The 18,538-nt window shown below is 41.6% G+C and overlaps 2 protein-coding genes across 4 annotated transcripts; one reads left to right on the forward strand and one right to left on the reverse strand.

Moving 5' to 3' along the window:
* Positions 1 to 659: 659 nt before the first annotated feature.
* Positions 660 to 10,837, forward strand: pdcl3 (phosducin-like 3). The gene is made up of 6 exons (XM_054787897.1): positions 660 to 816; positions 1,029 to 1,149; positions 2,417 to 2,507; positions 2,639 to 2,782; positions 2,859 to 3,067; positions 9,897 to 10,837. The coding sequence occupies exons 1-6, from the start codon at positions 811 to 813 to the stop codon at positions 10,040 to 10,042; spliced, it is 717 nt and encodes a 238-aa protein (XP_054643872.1). The 5' UTR covers positions 660 to 810; the 3' UTR covers positions 10,043 to 10,837.
* Positions 5,130 to 17,663, reverse strand: nms (neuromedin S). Of its 3 annotated transcripts, none has more exons than XM_054787900.1 (7): positions 17,475 to 17,663; positions 16,348 to 16,394; positions 16,188 to 16,241; positions 16,063 to 16,089; positions 13,859 to 13,912; positions 11,501 to 11,575; positions 5,130 to 10,626 (listed from the first exon to the last, which is right to left on the reverse strand). In XM_054787900.1, exons 1-7 carry the CDS (start codon positions 17,542 to 17,544, stop codon positions 10,618 to 10,620), a joined length of 336 nt encoding a protein of 111 aa, XP_054643875.1. In that variant the 5' UTR covers positions 17,545 to 17,663; the 3' UTR covers positions 5,130 to 10,617. The 3 variants fall into 3 exon arrangements, 2 of the variants coding, with proteins under 2 accessions (XP_054643875.1, XP_054643874.1); XM_054787899.1 differs by having other exon boundaries at positions 11,495 to 11,575; XR_008572501.1 differs by lacking the exons at positions 16,063 to 16,089; positions 16,188 to 16,241; positions 16,348 to 16,394; positions 17,475 to 17,663 and adding an exon at positions 14,080 to 14,400 and having other exon boundaries at positions 10,608 to 10,626.
* Positions 17,664 to 18,538: the final 875 nt, after the last annotated feature.

Here is an 18,538-nt window from a genome sequence, read left to right on the forward strand (position 1 = left end):
TCGCTGTGATTATTAACGACACAAAAGTTGACGATAGTGATAGTGCAGTACAGAGTTAACACGTTTCCACTATTTATATACAAAACTAGTGTTTTTTGTGTTATATTTTTTGTAGTAAAGTTTTTACCTTTTCTAGCAAAGCCCAACTTCAGTGTTGTTACAGTTGTTAAAGTGCGTAAATGACATATATAGGATAGTGCGTGTGCGTGCGTGCGAGTGTGGGGGTGTGGGGGACACCTGTTGACTGCAGCTCTCAGTGGCCACAAATGGAATCCTGTGCTGCCATTCCTTATATGGATATTTTTGAGCTTCAAGCGGAAGTCTGTGTCACTTTTATTGTTGTCCCCTGTTAATTTCCATTGTGTCTTTAAAGCACTGTGGCGCATGTTGGACATAATTCACCCATCGGAACTTTATGTGAGTTGCAGTTTCACCTGGGCCCTTATGGTTGAGGGACCCTTGTTTTCCAGTCGAGAGACATGTGCATTTTGCTCTGTCAGGTTGTAAGCTCGAGAAGAGCAGGGAAATAAATGTTCCCCGTTGCTGTTCCAAAAACTCCGCCTGCGACTCATTCTTCCTGGCACCACAGCACTTTATTTTACGTTTATGTTAAGTGAAGTGTATCGTTTTATATATTAAAGGAAAGATTCACATGACTTTAAAATACAACCTAGCGAGAACGTTGTGTGAATAGGACATATCTGAGGCGTTCTTTGTTTCTAGTCGGACTTTTTGTATATGGGCTCTTTTTGCTTCCTGTGTCGTTGAGCGGAGTGGTGTGATTCTCTGTGGATACTTCTCTGTGACAAAATGCAGGTTAGAAAAGACTAAATTTACTTTGTTAGTCACTTGAAATTAATCATGCCCAAAGAGCTGTTGAGGTTTTCTTTCTTAGCTTAGCGTGTAGCATCAGCAGTGTTAGCTATAAACGTTTTCCTCTCACACAAGTCGAAGACGGGAAAACAAAATAATCAAAATGAAACATTTGACAGCTGACTGTCGTGTTAAAAGTTGTGTTTCTCCTCCAGGATCCCAACGAGGACACGGAGTGGAACGACATCCTGAGGAAGAAAGGGATTCTTCCACCAAAAGAGGTTCCTAAAGAAGATGAAGAGGAGGAACAGTTGGCTCTCCAGCAGACGTCTGTCGGTACGACTTTAATTCATTCATCAGCGCCCAGATGACAAAAAACTATAAATTCACACAGAGAATAAGTTCACTGAGGCAATGCCTTAGAGCTGTATTATTTCTAGTGGCCGGCAGGGGGCGATATACTTACTAGCAGCTTGTTCAAGCCTTAAAAAAAAACAACTTCAATTTTGTTTATAAATTTTGCTGTTTTTATTGAACTTTGCGCTGAGGAAGATGCTTTTAATACTTTTTACCTTTTCAACTTATTTTCCCTACAATTTTTGTAATATTGTGAGCTTTTTAGAGTATTTTCCCAAAACATGGGCCTTGTTGGAGGGCTGCACTCTCCTCATTGTTGTACTAGTGATCTCTGTCAATGTTATGTGCACCGTAGTTTAGTCCAGTGGATCTTCAAGACAGCAAGAATATTCTTCAAAAGTACAAATACCTGGGCATAGATGACCACCATGTATCCCACCAGACATCCTCCATTTGTTTTGCCATCTTCTTCTGCTTATCCGAGGTCGGGTGGCGGGGGCAGCAGCCTAAGCAGGGATGCCCAGACTTCCTTCTCCCCAGCTACTTCATCCAGCTCCTCCCGGTGGATCCCGAGGCATTCCCAGGCCAGTTGAGAAACATAGTCCCTCCAACGTGTCCTGTGTCTTCCCCGAGGCCTCCTACCGGTCGGTTGTGCCCTGAACACCTCCCTAGGGAGGCGTCTGGGAGGCACCCTGACCAGATGACCGAGCCACCTCATCTGGCTCATCTCAATGTAGAGGAGCAGCTGTTCTACTCCGAATTCCTCCCAGATGACAGTGCTTCTCACCTTATCTTAAAGGGAGATCCCCTGTGAACAAGACACCAAGGTACTTGAACTCCCCCGCCTGGGGCAGGATCTGTTGTTTGAGCAGTTGAGAATACCCGCCCTATTTTAAGTCCTTAGAGGAAGTACTGGAGAGTGCTCCCTGGAGGGATTCCCTTGTTCTGCTGGGGGACTTCAATGCTCATGCTGGCAGCGACAGTGAGGCCTGGAGTCGGATAAGTTGGACTCCGCCAGGGCTGCCCTTTGTCACAACATATCTCCATCCGTCCATAGAAATTCCAATATTGTTCTGTGTCGGCGTCTCAAGCACTGTTACTAGCACGCAAAATATGAACGTGATGTGTTTTAAGGATTTTATTTAACCTTTGAACGATTTTGATGAATCCAAGATTCAAGACAACAGGCTACAGAGGGCAACGAGACTGTGGAGTGTTTTATGACCCCCGTGATTTATGTGAACAGTGAAAACGTACGAGAACATGACGCTAGAAGAGCTGGAGGAGAACGAGGATGAGTTTGAAGAAGATGACGAGGCCGCCATTGAGATGTACAGGTGAGCGCAGAGGTCATTGTCACTCCGGCCTGCTTATTTCTCACCAAAAATGTAAGATATATTCATATATAGTGTGTGTGTGTGTGTGTGTGTGTGTGTGTGTGTGTGTGTGTGTGTATGTGTGCGTGCAGACAGAAGCGTCTGGCCGAGTGGAAGGCCAATCAGGTGAAGAACGTCTTCGGAGAGGTGACGGAGATCTCAGGTCAGGATTACGTCAACGAGGTCAACAAGGCCGGCGAGGGCATCTGGGTGGTGCTGCATCTCTACAAGCAGGGGTAGGAAGGACACTCCTCCAAAAACCAGTCAACACTTTGCCATCTTGTCTCCATCGATGCTGTCATCTCTCATTAGCATCCCACTGTGCGCCCTCATCAACCAGCACCTCAGCGCGCTGGCCCGCAAGTTCCCTCAGGCCAAGTTCCTCAAGTCCATCTCCACCACCTGCATCGCCAACTACCCTGACCGCAACCTGCCCACCATCTTCGTCTACTTCGAGGGCGAGATAAAGGCGCAGTTCATCGGGCCGCTCGTCTTCGGCGGCATGAACCTCACATTGGAAGGTGAGCGCGAGGCAGTTTGGAGGTATTTTTCAAAAAGTATATTTAAAATATTACTTTAGAGTATATTTTAAACATATTTTGTAAAATGTTTTCCTTCAAGAAACTAACTAATTTATTTAATTAATTACATTACATTTTCCCGTGTAATTAACACATGTGCGGGCCGCACGGTGGTCTAGTGGTTAACATCTTGGCCACACAGTCACAGTCTGGAGATCGGGAAAACCTGGGTCGATTCTCCCTTGGGCATTTCTGTGTAGAGTTTGCATGTTCTCTGCGTGCGTGGGTTTTTTCCGGGTAGTCCGGTTTCCTCCCACATCCAAAAACATGCATGTTAGCTTCATTGGAGACTCTAAATTGTCCACGTGCATGGCTCAGATCAAGGGTACCCAAGTGTTACATTTTGGGTAAAATTTCAAACTCGTGAATAGACCTTGGTAATGTTAACAACACAAACTTGAAACATTTTGAAACACACACCCAACATACCACAGCTCGAGACATCTTCCATTTCCCATATCAACCCTCCGAAGTTCACTCTTTCTTAAATGTAAAGTACATAACTCGGTGTACACTTTATGCTGTTATCTCTGCATAGATTTGACTTTTGTTAGAAAAGTAACTTATATTTGAGAGAGTATCATAAAGTAAATAAAAACAAGTGACAAATCAATATCTTGAGTTAAAGCTCTGAAAATATGGCAAAAATCAAATGCGGACACCGAGTTATGTACATTACATCTTCCATAGTGGCACACAAACATTCTTGCCATTCTGTAATCTGTGAACACATTACCCCACTCCTGTTTTATGTTACAGAGAACAATACAACACAAATGCAGAAAGTAGTTTTTTCAACTTCAACAACCCAACTTCTATATATTTGCATGAAATGCCACTCATCACAAACTGTAATGTACATAACTCGGTGTCCACTTTATGCCTTACATCACTCTAGAGATTCATCTTTTGTAGGTAAATTGTATAGCAAAATTAAGGTAAATGTAACAAATATGCAACCACAAACTTATATATAGTGCAAATACTATAAACATATTGTGAAAAAACAAATGCAGACACCGGATTATGTACATTACATGGAAAGATTTACCATTCTCAACCACCATACTTTTCTCCACACATCTTTTCTCTGGGACTTTGGTAACTTTGAACAGATAACACTTACAATTTTCATGCATATTTCTACAGGTTTGAAAAAATATAAAGCAAAGAAAATAAACTTAAACCTATATATCCACATCTAACCCTGCTGTTATTGTAATTAGTCATTTGTGTTTACGCCGACCTAAGAGATCTCAAAACAACGGCTGTCAAAACGAGTTACACTGCTCGATAAACACAAAATTTGTAACTCACCCGACAAAAAAAATCATTTCAAAGTGCATAAAGATCTCCAATATATATAAAAATAAAAAAAATCTTACCTTAGACTTGACAATGGTTGTTAAACCGCTGATTGCTCGTCGAATTCAATGATACTGCTTCTCCGAGGTCATGACTGAACGTACATAACGCTGACACAAAATGGCGGACACGACAACACATTCCCCTGCTGAATGCGTATTTGGCGACTAACCGGCGGAAGGATACAAGTTTTGTTTTGCCCAAGAAGGCACTTTTTATTTTCTAATTCAATATTTACTAGCAATACGCAATTTACGCTGTGAGCTCGAAGTGTACGTACATTACTGGCTGGACACGAAATTTGGTTGTGTTAGACGTTTGTTCAAATGATCTTATTTTACTCTTTTATACACAAAAAATCATTTTAGTTGCAGAGTTGAGTAATTATTCCATGAATATATACCATTGTAATCATCTTGGGGTTTGTTTTTCCATGGAATTATGTTCTTCAAAATTTCCATCGGCAGGCGGACACGGAGGTTATGTACTTTTCACTAATGATTACACGACAGTTTTTTTTTTTTTTACACTGAGAATATTTGAATAAAACACATTAGAAACCAATTTCAGATGTCATTCTTTAATTCTAAGTAGAAATCATGACAAAATGATCAGAGAAAATATTTTTAATTTCACAACAAAAGTAGACATGCTTTACATGAAACATTTCAATATCCAAATATAGACACTTTTTTACAACATAGCCGTGCTAGCGCAAAATAAAAACATGAGCAGGCTTCATTTATGGTTTGGTAAGCTTCCTCCCTCTATAAACGTCAGAGTGATAGGGATAGTACACATTGTTAGAACAACAATTTCACATACTACTCAAGTGAAGTTGAAGACAGCAAAGGGTACCCTTCATCTGAGCCATGCACCCATAGGTATGAATGTGAGTGTGTTTGTCTATATGTGCACTGCCATTGGCTGGCGACAAGTCCAGGGTGTACCCCGCCTCTCGCCCTAAGTCAGCTGGGATAGGCTCCAGCATGCCCCCGCGACCCTAAAGAGAAGCGATATAGAAAATGGATGGATGGATAACGCATGCGCACCAGAGCAAGCCGCCACTCTGTTATGACGGCAGAGGAAGTTCTGCATGTGCTTCCCCACACAGTCACACGGAGGCTGACGCTGTTTTCTAACTTCATTCTGACCTGAACACATCAACAGCAGTACAATTCCACCACCACATACTGTATGACAGTTCCTCATTGTCATTACAAGACCGCAAGCATTCAGGGAAGCTCCGAACATCCCAAAAACGGCTTTATTATGTGTGTGTGTGTGTGTGTAAGTAAACAAACAGGACGATAGAGAAAAGCGTGAAGTGGATATTCTTACCACTCACTTTGAAACTCTTACTTTGGATGTACAATTTGCTACATTTAAATATGCTGGACACACTGAAAACATGTCAATGTACCTTTTAATTACGTGATGTCTTTGAACTCAACCGCTCATTGCCCATAATAACACGTTTAAAGTGCGATTCAAATGTTGTGCTACTACTTGTATTAAAGAGACTAGTGTTAGACAGATAGATTTTTAGGCTGGTGTGGTATCTTTTGGCTTGGCTGACATATTCAGTTTATTCGGAGCTGTTAATACATACAAATATATATCATCCTGTCCTGTCTTTTAACTTTCTGTTCATTAAATACAGTAAAAATGGGCATATTTCAGACAGTTGCTAATGATGATTAATCATGATTAATTCATTTAAAAACTGTAAATTGACTGCCTTAACTTTTTTCAATTTTTTTTTCATATTTTTTCAAATATTATTTTCAAGTATTCCATCCATCCATCCATTTTCTATACCGCTTCATCCTCACTAGGGTCGCGGGGGCATGCTGGAGCCTATCCCAGCCGACTTCGGGCGACAGGCGGGGTACACCCTGGACCGGTCGCCAGCCAATCGCAGGGCACATACAGACAAACAACCATTCACACTCACATTCATACCTATGGACAATTTAGAGTCGCCAATTAACCTCACCTGCATGTTTTTTTTTGGGAATGTGGGAGGAAGCCGGAGTGCCCGGAGAAAACCCACGCGCACACGGGGAGAACATGCAAACTCCACACAGAAATGCCCAGGGGAGAATCGAACCCAGGTCTTCCCGATCTCCAGGCTGTTCCTGTATTGGCCAAGGTGCTAACCACTAGACCACCGTGCGGCCATTTTCAAGTATTTTTAAAATAATTTTTCGCATAATGTTGATATATTAAGTATATTTTAAATATCTTTCAAATATATTTAAAATAGTTTGCAGGTATATTTTAAGTATTTTTCTTTATGATTTAAAGAAAAAAGAAAAGAATTGAAGAGAAGAATTGGGGGAAAAATCCAATCTGCACTCAATCTACTCCCTGTTCTTTCTGAAAACACGTTTGCTGGCTGTCCAGGGCATGCCGAAGCAACAAGCGTCGCTGTAAAGCCCTGTCACACCTTGACGATTTAGCCAGCTTGCGCCAACGTATGAAAAATTTGGCCAATACGCTGGCGTACGTCGAATAAGTAACGGGTAAGTTTTGTATAAGTTAAGAGCACGCTGAAGCACGCCAGCATACGTCGTAGTCGTAGTACCAAAGACGCTTGTTCAACCTATGATTAACGTGCTTTGAACCTATATGTAACTTATATCAAACGTACCTCTAAGGCACTTGACATATTTAGACGTATTTGACGCGTCCCGAACAACCCCAGAACTTAATTGAACGTGCTGCTAACGTTGACCTACCGTATGATGGCATGTTGGCAGCGTTTAGGGGAATTGGAGTACAAAAATGGGGTTCGCAGGAGGAACCCATCAGAACTCCTCAAGAATCCATGGTGAGCAGATGTGCATGTTGTTGTGTTGTTTATAGTCCATGTTTATACTGCTACATGTTGACCAGTCTCGGGCACTGTGACACTGGGAATGGAACTAACTTTTTTTTTTTTTTTTTGCTCTTTGGCAGAGAGAAACAATGCACGTTTTAATCAAGCATTATTGATCACGTCAACATAGTAAAGCGCATAGGAGTATTTACATTCAAAAAGAATGGAGAGATACAGCATGTTACTGTCCAAGTTAGCGTTTGCTGGAAAAAATAGAACTACAGTCAAACCTGTCTATAGCGGCCACTAAAGGGAAATGGAAAAAGTGGCCGCTACAGGCAGGTGGCCGTTATAGACAGGTTGGTGGCCATTTTGAATTTGTGCGCGCACATATTAACATGTCTGTGATTAGAAGCTTGTTGTGTTTGCAGATACATATAATTATACTGTTACATGTTGACCAGTAGAGGGCACTGTGGGACTGCGGATAAAAGTTGTAAAGAGCTACTAGGTTAATAAACCGCTGTTAATAAAGCCATTAAAGTGCATCGGCGACGTGAGTCTCTCCTTCCCCACAACAAGCGGCATTACAGTATTGACCAGTGCACATTGTCTCACACCAGGAAATAAATGGTGTCACTGTCTGCAACAATCTCCAAAGAAGTAAGTGGCCGCTATAGGCAGGTGGCCGTTCTATAAAGGTGGCCGCTAAGACAGGTTTGACTGTACTGTATATACAAATGAGTATAGAAGACAGCCGTGAAAAACATGATCCATCATAATGACACCACACCCCAGCAATGAACAATGATAAACGTTTTCCTTCAAGTGTTATTGCACAGTGCAACACTTTAATAATACTCAAACAACTTTGGGGAATGGAACTAACAGGAGGGGAAGATGGGTTACAACCTGCATCATCTCCATCAGAGTGGGAGTGGGAGGGGGAGGCTGTGGGTGGTGATGGATCCCTCTGCCCTGATACTTCTTGGCAGCGGTCTTGGAAATTGTCTTCGGCATGATGGTGATGTTGACACTGCGATGTCTAGTGAGGTGAGTCATCAGATGGCAGCCACTGATCTAAAAAAAAGACTGGATCGAGCAACCTATTGTTTTCACGTGCCAAAATTTGAAGCCAGATTTTTTCGATCGCCGCCATCTTGGTGAGACCACCTTACGCGCCACAGCTTTGTGATTGTGCTGGTATACGAACGCAGAATTAGTGAAAAATCATCAAAAACATCAGGAGTGCCAGTGAAGGAAGCGAGGATGAGGAAACACAACTTAAAAAGCACTTCCCAAGAACCTTCCACTCGTAAGTACTTTTACTTGGCACCTTTTTTTGACCTGATATATGTGCCACTACTTGAACGGCTTTGCTTTGAAAAGTTCTCGAAATGTAACCAAAAGTTAAAGTATGAACTTTGATGGGTGTACGTTCCGTACGTAATTCCGTACGTAAACAATGTTTGCAGGCTGCCACACAGCCAATTTTTCGTCCGTCTCGAAGCTAAAATACATCTTACTAGCTTGATAAATGACACAAAAGCGTATAAATCTGAGTAGTTATAACCTTTAGCAGTTGATTTTGGTGGCTATACGATCAATCGAAGTTTTACCAGTGCGTTGCCATACTGTTGTCTCACAGCAAAGTGGTCTCACCAAGATGGCCGCCGCAAATTTCCATTGGCTTCAAAAATAAAACAATAGAAACTCGATCCAGTCTTTTTTTAGATCAGTGGTGGCAGCCTTTTTATAGGCTACAGCACGTGATCGTTGGCCATACGCTGCCGTGCGGTTTGTGTATGTTAGATTGGTGTTGTGCATCAGTTGTGAACGCCGGCAACACGCTACGCATTCGTTGGTATAAGTTGTCTATAAGTTATAGAAACGTTCTATATGTTACTAATACGTCATGTATACGTCAAACTCGTTATGAATATGCTATGTATACGACCACAATTGAAAAAACATCCACAGTTCAACATATGCCATCAAAATGATCATGTTGGGCATGCGCTGGTTAAATCGTCAAGGTGTGACAGGGCCCTAACCCCTAACTGTAAGACCATTTTAGCCAATCAGAAGCCTGAAGAAAGCCATTTAGTGGAAAAAGACCAATACTGAAGTGGACGTAGATGTCATTATTACATTCAAACTGAAAATTAACTAAACAAAAAAAGTCACTTCTTTTGATCTGATCTTAATCTAATTAAACTTTCCAAAAATGTGTTTATTTAATTTTTATTTTAGTGACCTGACATCGCTTTGTAATTTTGGCAGTCGCTATTTATTTATAGTTGCGTTTAAAATTGTAGAGCATTGACTAATTAATTTTAACTCTTCATTGATTCATAAGAGCCATTCTTCCAAATGGTCAGCAGGGGGCGTTGTTACCAGCCGTCCAGTCATTCATGCCTAATTATTTATTCAACATATAGAGCCAGCACCAAGTGTTTGGATCTTGTAAAACCAATTATCCCCTCCAACCCCAAATATGACGTGACCTCCGCTTCCAGTCCGTCATCCCACCCCACCCGTCACGTCACGTCACGTCCTGTCCTGTCCTGTCGCCACCAGAACTGGAATGGAGGTTATCAGAGACTGGAGCCGTGAAGACCGACCTGGAGGAGAACCCCAGGAAGCAAATTGAGGACAAGCTTATGTCATCCATCAGGTCCTCGCTCCCCACTTGCAAGGACAGTGACTCTGAGGACGAGGACTGATGGGGGAGCGCCGGACGAGCTTCGCCGCCACCTTCTGAAATCACACGCATTTCATACGTTCTTGTCGCCACGGGAGACCTCCTTATTGGACTGCCAAGCCTCCGCCCGGGAAACAAGTAAAAATACATTAAACTTCTTATTTGTATCATAGCTTCACCGACTGATCGTATTATTCCTATCTAACAAAGTAACCCACAAAACTGTTCAATTCATTCTAAAAGTCAGCCTCATCACGCTTGTACAGGCAGAATTTGTGATATCACTATTGATTTTGTGGCAGGAAGTGTGCGTTTGAATACCCTTTCAGTGTGACCGCTGTTGGTGGTGAGCCGTAAAAAAGCCAACAAAAGGGTGATTGTGCGAGTTTTTAATGTGTGTTGAAGGTCCAGCAGCGCCACACTAACAACACTTTGAGTCACGTTCACAAGCATCGAGTGCGGCGCAGATCTGCCCGGAACGTGACGTCAATTTTTAATGTCTCGGGAGACTAGCGGTAAGGCAGCTGACCTTTTGCTGCCGTTCACCCAGGACTTCTTTTTTTTTTTTTTGGTCGTTGAGTCACTCTGTGGTCCTGCTTAGATTGTCTGCAATGATAGAAAGTTTTGTTAGCAGTCTTCAGCAATATTACACAACAATCATCCAACATTCAATGTTTGTGATTTATGCAAGTTTATGGACAGCTTTTTGGGGGCTTTAAAATGTTTAAAATTTGTGTTACAACCAAAACAACAATGGCAGACATTGACTGTGACCAGCAGAGACAAACTAAATCCCAAAACAAGCCAAGTGGATTATAAAAAAGATGATTTGGGTTAAGAGGTGAGGACTAGTAGTGTTTCTTCACAAAGTAACTTTGCCCTCTGGTGGTCTGGCATGGAAATTACAGTTACTTCTTTTTGCGGCATTAAAAAAACACGCAAAGGAAAACATGTTGATGCTTTTACTATACTGTTCTCGTCTAAAGCCACCCTTCGAAAAGGGTCACGTACAGCCGAAAACAGTCACGAAGTCTGTGTAATATGCGTGGCAGGCCGCTAGTGGGCGATGTCACTTCGTGAAGGCCTCTCTTTTGGAGGGTCTGACATGAAAGCTAGTGCTGCTGGGGGCCCCTCCCCCGTCAAAAAACACAAGCAGCTCCGTTTGTTTAGCGATTGGAGAAAAGCTCATTTGTGTTGTGGTTTTGAACTCTTAACTGTTTTGCAAATGCGTTATGGCCAATTGTGCAAATTTGATGATTGTCACCCCCCTCACCCACCCACCACTGCCACATATAAATTGTAGGCCTGTGGGAACACTGGTACATATACTGCTGCATCATTTAAAGTGTGATGCACTGTCGTGTAATTAAGTCATACAGGAAGTAGTAAACCGTGACAATCCATTAATGTCGTGTGTGAAAACTTGCGTCAACAAACGGCTTAAATTTCAAAGGTGGCGTATTTATTAGTTTACCCTCACCAGCAGCACCAACGTCTTCTTCCTCCTTTGGGACAGTTTGGGTGAGAGTCGCAGCAGAGGGTGAACAGAGTTGGACTGGGAGTACGAAAAAAACCCAAAACAAAAACAGATCAAATTACTCATTAATTACCTTTGCAGATTGTTTTTGTGCACAGAACACAAGTTGCATCTTGGTTTGGATCATTGTCATATTTTGCAGCCAAAAATGGTGTCTCCATCTTTGACATTGACAAAGTTGTGCCATTTTTTTGGAGGGGGGGGGGGGTCACAGAGCCACACAAAATGACCGATCAGTAGATGGCGGTAATGAGCATCAAGTTACATTCATTTGTGAGGATGAAAGCCAAACTCGGAACATTAGAATATAGACCAGGGGTGTCCCATATGCAGCCCGGGGGTCGTTTTCGGCTCCCAGCTTGCTTTCCATCATTCAAAAAATACAATTAAGATATTATTAGATATCAGATGACTTAGCTTTGTCACCCGTGACACAAAGGTAAGATGGTAGCTTAGCATATATGAAGCTAATCTTTTAATGTAAAAAAAAAAAAGACACCCTTACTCTAAACCAGTGGTTCACAAACTTTTCAGCCACGTACCCCTTCAGACATCTGACTGGAAGTCATGTACCCCCTACTCATGCACACGTAAACAATGAAACATCTTTGATATCCTGTGAAATATATTGTATATTAGGACATTATATAAAAACATGATGCGTCTTTAACTTCAAACAAGAGCGGGTTTCGGGGGGGGTAAGGTATCTCCGGCCAGGTTTGTCTCCTGTTCGGTGAATTTATTTATATTGTTAATTTTTTATTATAAATTATATTAAGTGGTTATAAGATGTGAACTGTGATCTCGATGCTCTTTTGCTGTGCTCTGGTCTGCAACAACATGGAAATAATTTGTACAATGCAACTAATGTTACACGTAAACGTAATTAGAAGTAATTATGCAAACAAAGGCACATGATGTACAGAAATCAATACGAGGCTTATTACTGGGCCTAATGGACATATGAGCACACGTAGCATGAGATGATGCATCTGTCTGTGCGCATTGGTTCTGTCGAGGAATGAAGGGAGCGAGTGGGCCCTCATCTCACTCAGCATCTTTGTGGAGGCGAGGCTACTCGTGAGTGGAGTACAGAGGGTATAGCAGTTAGCTTCGTGAGGCAGCATACGCTAAACATGATGGAGGAGCAGAAGCGATGGTTTCTAAGGCGAATACCACAGCCACAGTGTGGGAACATTTTGTTTTTAAACCAAATGAACACCAACGACCAACAAGGACAGTTTTCTCGACTGGGGGGGGGACTACCGATGGAGGTATCCTTCGTCCCGACAGTCAAAGCTTACTGAGCCGTTTGGTTTGCAAATATAAACAAAACAGTGCAAAATGGTGCGTGCTCACAAACGGTGTCGCTAGCTACATTGCAACTTTTGTGTCAGGCTGATGTCTCACACGGGTACACCGTTCACTATACTTGAGTACCATCTAGTGGTTCAAATGTGCAGTACACCTCTCATGACAAATATTAAAATATGGTCTAAAAAATGTTGTCGATAAAATCGATTATCGCCGATACTTTTTAGCAGTTATTGACCAGCAAAATGTGTTATTGTGACAGGCCTAGGCATGGGTATTGCGCTAGATACTTGTTTATATGCCCACATGGTGCAGCAGGTAGGTTACTTGCGTCGTGTGTGTTGATGTGTTGTGTTGTTTGGATGGCTTTTTTGTACCAGCTACAGATTGCATCTGACTATTTTTGCTACTCAAGCATGGCACAATAGCACTGCAAGCCATGTTGCCAGCTACACTTTTCATGTTAAAGGTTTAAAAAAAGAATTTGGAAATGCCCGGTGGGCTGGATTGCAGTTTGCCCACCCCTGCCCTAGGGGTAAGTGTACCCCACTTTGGGAACCCGGGCTCTAAACATTTAGGATGTCTGTTGGGATACATTGTGGACATCTACAGTTATAGTGTTGCATGTACAGTATTTCATTGTGGTTTAAAGCAGTGGTTCTCGTTTATTTTGAATTTTGGTTTTAAATACTATTGAATTGAGAAGCTGTAATATTTATTTATCTGTACAAACCGCTGCATGAGTTTCTGGCACCGTTCAAGCATGACTACAGACACAAACACACTTGCCAACATTGCCGCCATTTGTGAATGTCTTGGGTAACCCCACAGACTCACCACACTATTTAATAAGCACTGCTTTCAAATAATTGATTTGTTAGACAACAATATATTATACGTATATTTCGGCAATCATAGGATCTGATCTGGGATCTGTCTTTTACCCTTCTATCTAATGATAGACATGACTAGTCGAGCGCGGCTCACCGTGTTCTTCTCCGGGCCAGCAGAGGTCTTCGCTTTGGAGTAATGAAAGAGGAACTGTAAAGAAAAGAAGAAACACTGCCTTTGTCTCAAGTGGAATACTGCACTTCCATGTACACTACAACAAGTATAATGTGTGTACACTGTGTATCTTTAGCTCCTGCGTGTATGAATTTTGGCAGTGTACTGCTGTCCCAAATTCATCACTGTCATTGCGCACTTACCGTAAATAACGATCACAACACTTAAGTTCTTGCTCTTCTCTCCTTTTAAATTGCAGTCACTCAAGATAGACAACCTCTCCATCCTCTCCGCTACGTCGCCAAGATGCTGACTATGTCCATCATGGCGCGCGCGCGCACTCATTTCACTGTAACATCCGAGTACCGACGGTGCACGGCATTTGCCCAACTTCCCAGTGTGAACGTTGTGGAGCGACAAAAGGGATGGTGACAAATAAAACCTAATCCCGATCAATTATTGCGAGACACTGTGCTGAGAACGTTTTTAAGACCTTTGTTTACTACCGGTATAGTGTCAGCTGCTGAGAGGACTCTGAAGTTGGCTTCTGATTCGCCAGTTTCCGATTGGCGCTTAAAGGAACATTTAAGGTGGAATTCACTTAATGTGCAGTGTGGCGGTTTGTCGTGATTGTTTGTTTGTTTGTGACGCGTCTTATTATTAAAACATTTTAGGCAGGACGTTATCTTTGCTTGACACCCACTACTGTATTTGTGAAGCTTTTATTTTATTTGTGAAAATGCAATTAAGGAACATTCCACCTTAAATTTCCCCTTACGGGCCAAATCGGAAGCGAATTTAAGACTCGTTGCAGCAACTGAGTGGGAATTACCTAGGAATTACAGTGACTGAATAAAGGCTTGCAAAGATTCTCGGGATTTGTTTGTTTTTTTTCTTCTTCTTTTGCCCTCATCATGTCCACTTAGTGGATCCGTATAACGTACTTATGCACTCAAAAGACTAAAGCGTAAGTACGCAGATGTGCAAAAGAAGGCCCAACCGCAAGTTTAACTACTTCTTTTTTAGTAAATAGGCAGACCTCGACCACGGCCTAACAATCGAACGAAAGTGGTGTCCGTGTTGATCTCGCTGTCAAGGGTAACCTAGCTTAAATGTTCATTTATCCCTTTCATTCGTCGTTTGTATGAATTTAGAATTGTTTTATGCATGTACAACTACAAAAACATGTTTTGTGTTAACCTTTTGGATACGTATGGCGTAACAGTGTTAAGTTAGCAAAGAACCGGCATCAGCCGCTGATGACATCACAGACGACGGAGCTGACTTCCGGTTCCTGTTTCCATGTCTTAGCAAGCTAATAGGCTCTAAAAAGGATGTTTTGTTGGACCCGGGTAGTGTACGAATAAGACGGCAAGACGCGCGCCGTGCCTTTTTGTCTGTAGCATTTTGAATCCTTGTTAAAACGTTGCTGCAGTCCTTTGAACCGAAGATTCATTTACAAGCTAGCAAGCTAGCGATGACACAGGAGACACGCAGGGCGGCACAAAGGAGATTGATTGACAATGGTCTACAGCCAATCAGAACGCAGAAAACAATGGGCGGTGCAGACAGCGAGGGAAGCGAGACACTCAACTTCCCACATTGCAAGTCTTCTTAAAGGGCCAGGCTCGGCCTGTAACAGCGTTCATACGCTGTAATAAAAAAAATAAATAAAGCACAAAAAAAATTTAGTGAAACAGAAAATCCGCGAAAGGCGGACCACAACTGAGCGAGGGAACACTGTACTGTATTTCTGCATGTAAAACTATAATTATTCTCAATAAAATGTATTTTTGTTAATATTTTTGCCTGTCTGCAACACAGTCATAGGATATATATTCATATAATGTATTTTTTTGACATATATTATTTATTTTGTACATTTGTTCCAGTGTACATCAACAAAGCGGCTAACCTGGCAACACTGATTCTTATCGTATTCTCTGACAGACCAAGCAGTGTTACGATGTTGTTGTAACGACAAGCTCCACTCAAGGACAGCCCCGTTATAATGTGTTTTTTAGCAAGGGCAAATCTATTAATAATAACATGATAATAAATGAATGTATGGGAAACAATGTATTGACATGTAAGTCTGCTGACAAACAATCTATGATAACGTCATGTCCTTGGTGGAGGAAGGAAGCTGCAGGTCAGCAAGTGTAAGAAACATGAGGACAACTTACTCTTTTGAAAAGATTCTGGACTTGCTGCTGTAAAGAAACACGAACGATATTAAAATACAACAGTAGGCTTCATTGCTTCAGTCAAGCTTATATTTGTGTTTTTACTTCCCAGACGTTTAACCAACCTCGTCACGTCTCCATGATGATAGGCTGTCGTCTTCACTGGGGACTCCTCTGAGCTGCAAGCAGACAGAAGTGGGGAGGACCTCGGTGAAGGAAAACCTATCTACTGTAGCAAGTACACTTCTACGCTTGTGGTTTGTTGTTAAACAGGTGAAGCCATACCTTTCTGAACAGAATGTCATCTTCCCATCCGTTGTAAGGGCGAGCATCTGCATAAAGAGCACAACTTGATCACAACCACGTTACGTTAGGGACCCAGCCTCATGCAGCATCCCAACAAAGGTACCAGTGATCACTGTGTGTCTCTGTAAAGGCTGAATGTAATGCTGTCTGTCTCTATACCTAATATTGTGGTTGGTGAGTGTGTGTGTGTGTGTGTGTGTGTGTGGACGCAATGAAGATGCTGAGGGTCAAATATCAAATGAAAACATGCTGATGTCATTTTTTTGTCCTGCTTGAGCCGACTTATAGATGCATTCTAAAAGTAAAAGGTAGATTAATAATCATTTTAACACTAGCATAAATATTAATATTGATTGTATGAGTATAGTGAGACTGATTTTAATATAAATCTATGTTACTTTAATATGAGTATACTCATATTAAGCAATATTATCAGTGTAATACAAATAATATAACTATTACTGTTTAATTTACTATTAATACAATAATACAATTGATTTTTTTAATATTTGCTTTTAATTTTTTTTATTTAAATTTTTTATTTTAATTGCTTACTTATGTTGATATTAACATTTTCTTGTATGGATTTTTAATATGATTTATATTCTCGTAGTTAGTGCTATTTAATTATTATTATTATTATTATTATTATTATGTCCACCATTTCCACACATACTTTATATTTAAATATTAATTTCTACATCCTTATTGAATTATTCATGTGTGTTTAACTAACAAAGTTCTATTGCGTGGCACATGTTGATACAGTAATAATTAACATCAAGCTTTCCTTTTTTTCTGAAGAAGATGGATTTTTTTTTTTTAATCAACCTTTACAAGCTAAATTTGATCACATCTGGATAAAAATTGCATTTTTGTTTCACTCAGATAATCTTCCAACACTGACCTCATTTTGTAGCCTTTTATTGTGGAATACCTTTACTTGGCACTATCGAAATAAATCACATAACAAACAGACGCCTGGTTTGATAGTTTTAGTGCAAAATAGCAGCAAGCTTTAACCGGACAGAAGTCAAATGTGTTGTTTCTGGAGTGTTGAGAAGAGAAAACCTCAAATAAAAAGCAGTAATGTAACAAAGACTCACCTGTGGAGCTCCAGTATCCAAAGCAGAACAAACAAAAAAGAGCCAAGTGTTGCACGTGGGGCACATTCATGTCTGTAAGATCTCTTTCTTGTGTAATTTTTTAAAGAAAAAAAAAACCCACAAGTTTTCCAGGTGGATGCTGCTCGTCGATCGATCCTCTTCGGCTTAGTTCGGCTGAGTTCGGCTTGCTCGGTGCCGTCCGGGTGCAGCTGTGAGGCGGGTCCCTAATGAGGCGTGCGCTTTTGATGGCTGACATGCCTGCGCGTGTCCGCGACGGACATCAATTATTGGTGCGCGTGCTTGAGAAACCCCCACGCCCACCCCGCGCGATTCCCACCATGATGACACAGGCACACGCATGTTGGCGGACAGCGACGTGCACGCCCCTTTCTGGGAAATGATACTGATGGATTGACGCAGATGATGACAAGGCCGCTCCTAGGCTGTGGGGGCACGTGGGCCAGCTGCGAAGGCTTTCGTTTCATTGTGTGATGCCTAAAAACCAAAACCGCAATGCATCCTACTGTTGGTGCGGGTGTGTTGTGCTGTGCTTCTAATTACAAACCTGTGCCATAGGAAATCAAGTCATTCTTAACTCTCATGCAAGTGTAAAAAGAAGTTAAATCACTCTATAATACAAATAAAATCAATCAATATTTGTAGGATGAATTTAATCAGCTCCAGGGTCACATTGCGGCCGTTACGAAGAGCACAGGGCATTGTTTAAGTCGCATTTTAACATTCTTAACTGTCAAGCAAGTGTAAAAAGAAGTGAACCTCTGTATAATAAAACGAAAGTCATTCTCAACCAGTGGTCCCCAACCCCTGGGCCGGGACGCACAGAAAGAAAAGATCATTTCCATTATTTAATTGTTTTATCTTTTATTTTGAAGTGGCCGGATTCTCTCTGTTACTTCCAGATAGACTACTACTGTATTTTTACCATTTTTCTTTCACCTCATGTTTGGTGTCAAATGCTGATACTATGTGGGAATGCATGAAGGTAAGTTTGATGACTTATTGAGTGCTAATGTGCACATTTGTCTCAAGGTAATTCATGCTAG

This window comes from Dunckerocampus dactyliophorus, chromosome 9 (genome assembly GCF_027744805.1).
Source record: "Dunckerocampus dactyliophorus isolate RoL2022-P2 chromosome 9, RoL_Ddac_1.1, whole genome shotgun sequence".
Classification (NCBI taxonomy): Eukaryota; Metazoa; Chordata; class Actinopteri; order Syngnathiformes; family Syngnathidae; genus Dunckerocampus; species Dunckerocampus dactyliophorus.

Excerpts from the sequence above, each read along its gene's own strand:
- pdcl3 (XM_054787897.1), top strand. Across the intron at positions 1,150-2,416 it reads TCTCCAGCAGACGTCTGTCG|TGAAAACGTACGAGAACATG; the intron begins GTACGACTTTAA and ends TTATGTGAACAG. Across the intron at positions 2,783-2,858 it reads CTGCATCTCTACAAGCAGGG|CATCCCACTGTGCGCCCTCA; the intron begins GTAGGAAGGACA and ends ATCTCTCATTAG.
- nms (XM_054787899.1), bottom strand. The coding sequence starts at position 17,544 with ATGAATGTGCCCCACGTGCAACACTTGGCTCTTTTTTGTTTGTTCTGC. Across the intron at positions 16,395-17,474 it reads TGGATACTGGAGCTCCACAG|ATGCTCGCCCTTACAACGGA; the intron begins GTGAGTCTTTGT and ends CTCTTTATGCAG. Across the intron at positions 13,913-16,062 it reads TCCAGAATCTTTTCAAAAGA|TTCCTCTTTCATTACTCCAA; the intron begins GTAAGTTGTCCT and ends TTTTCTTTACAG.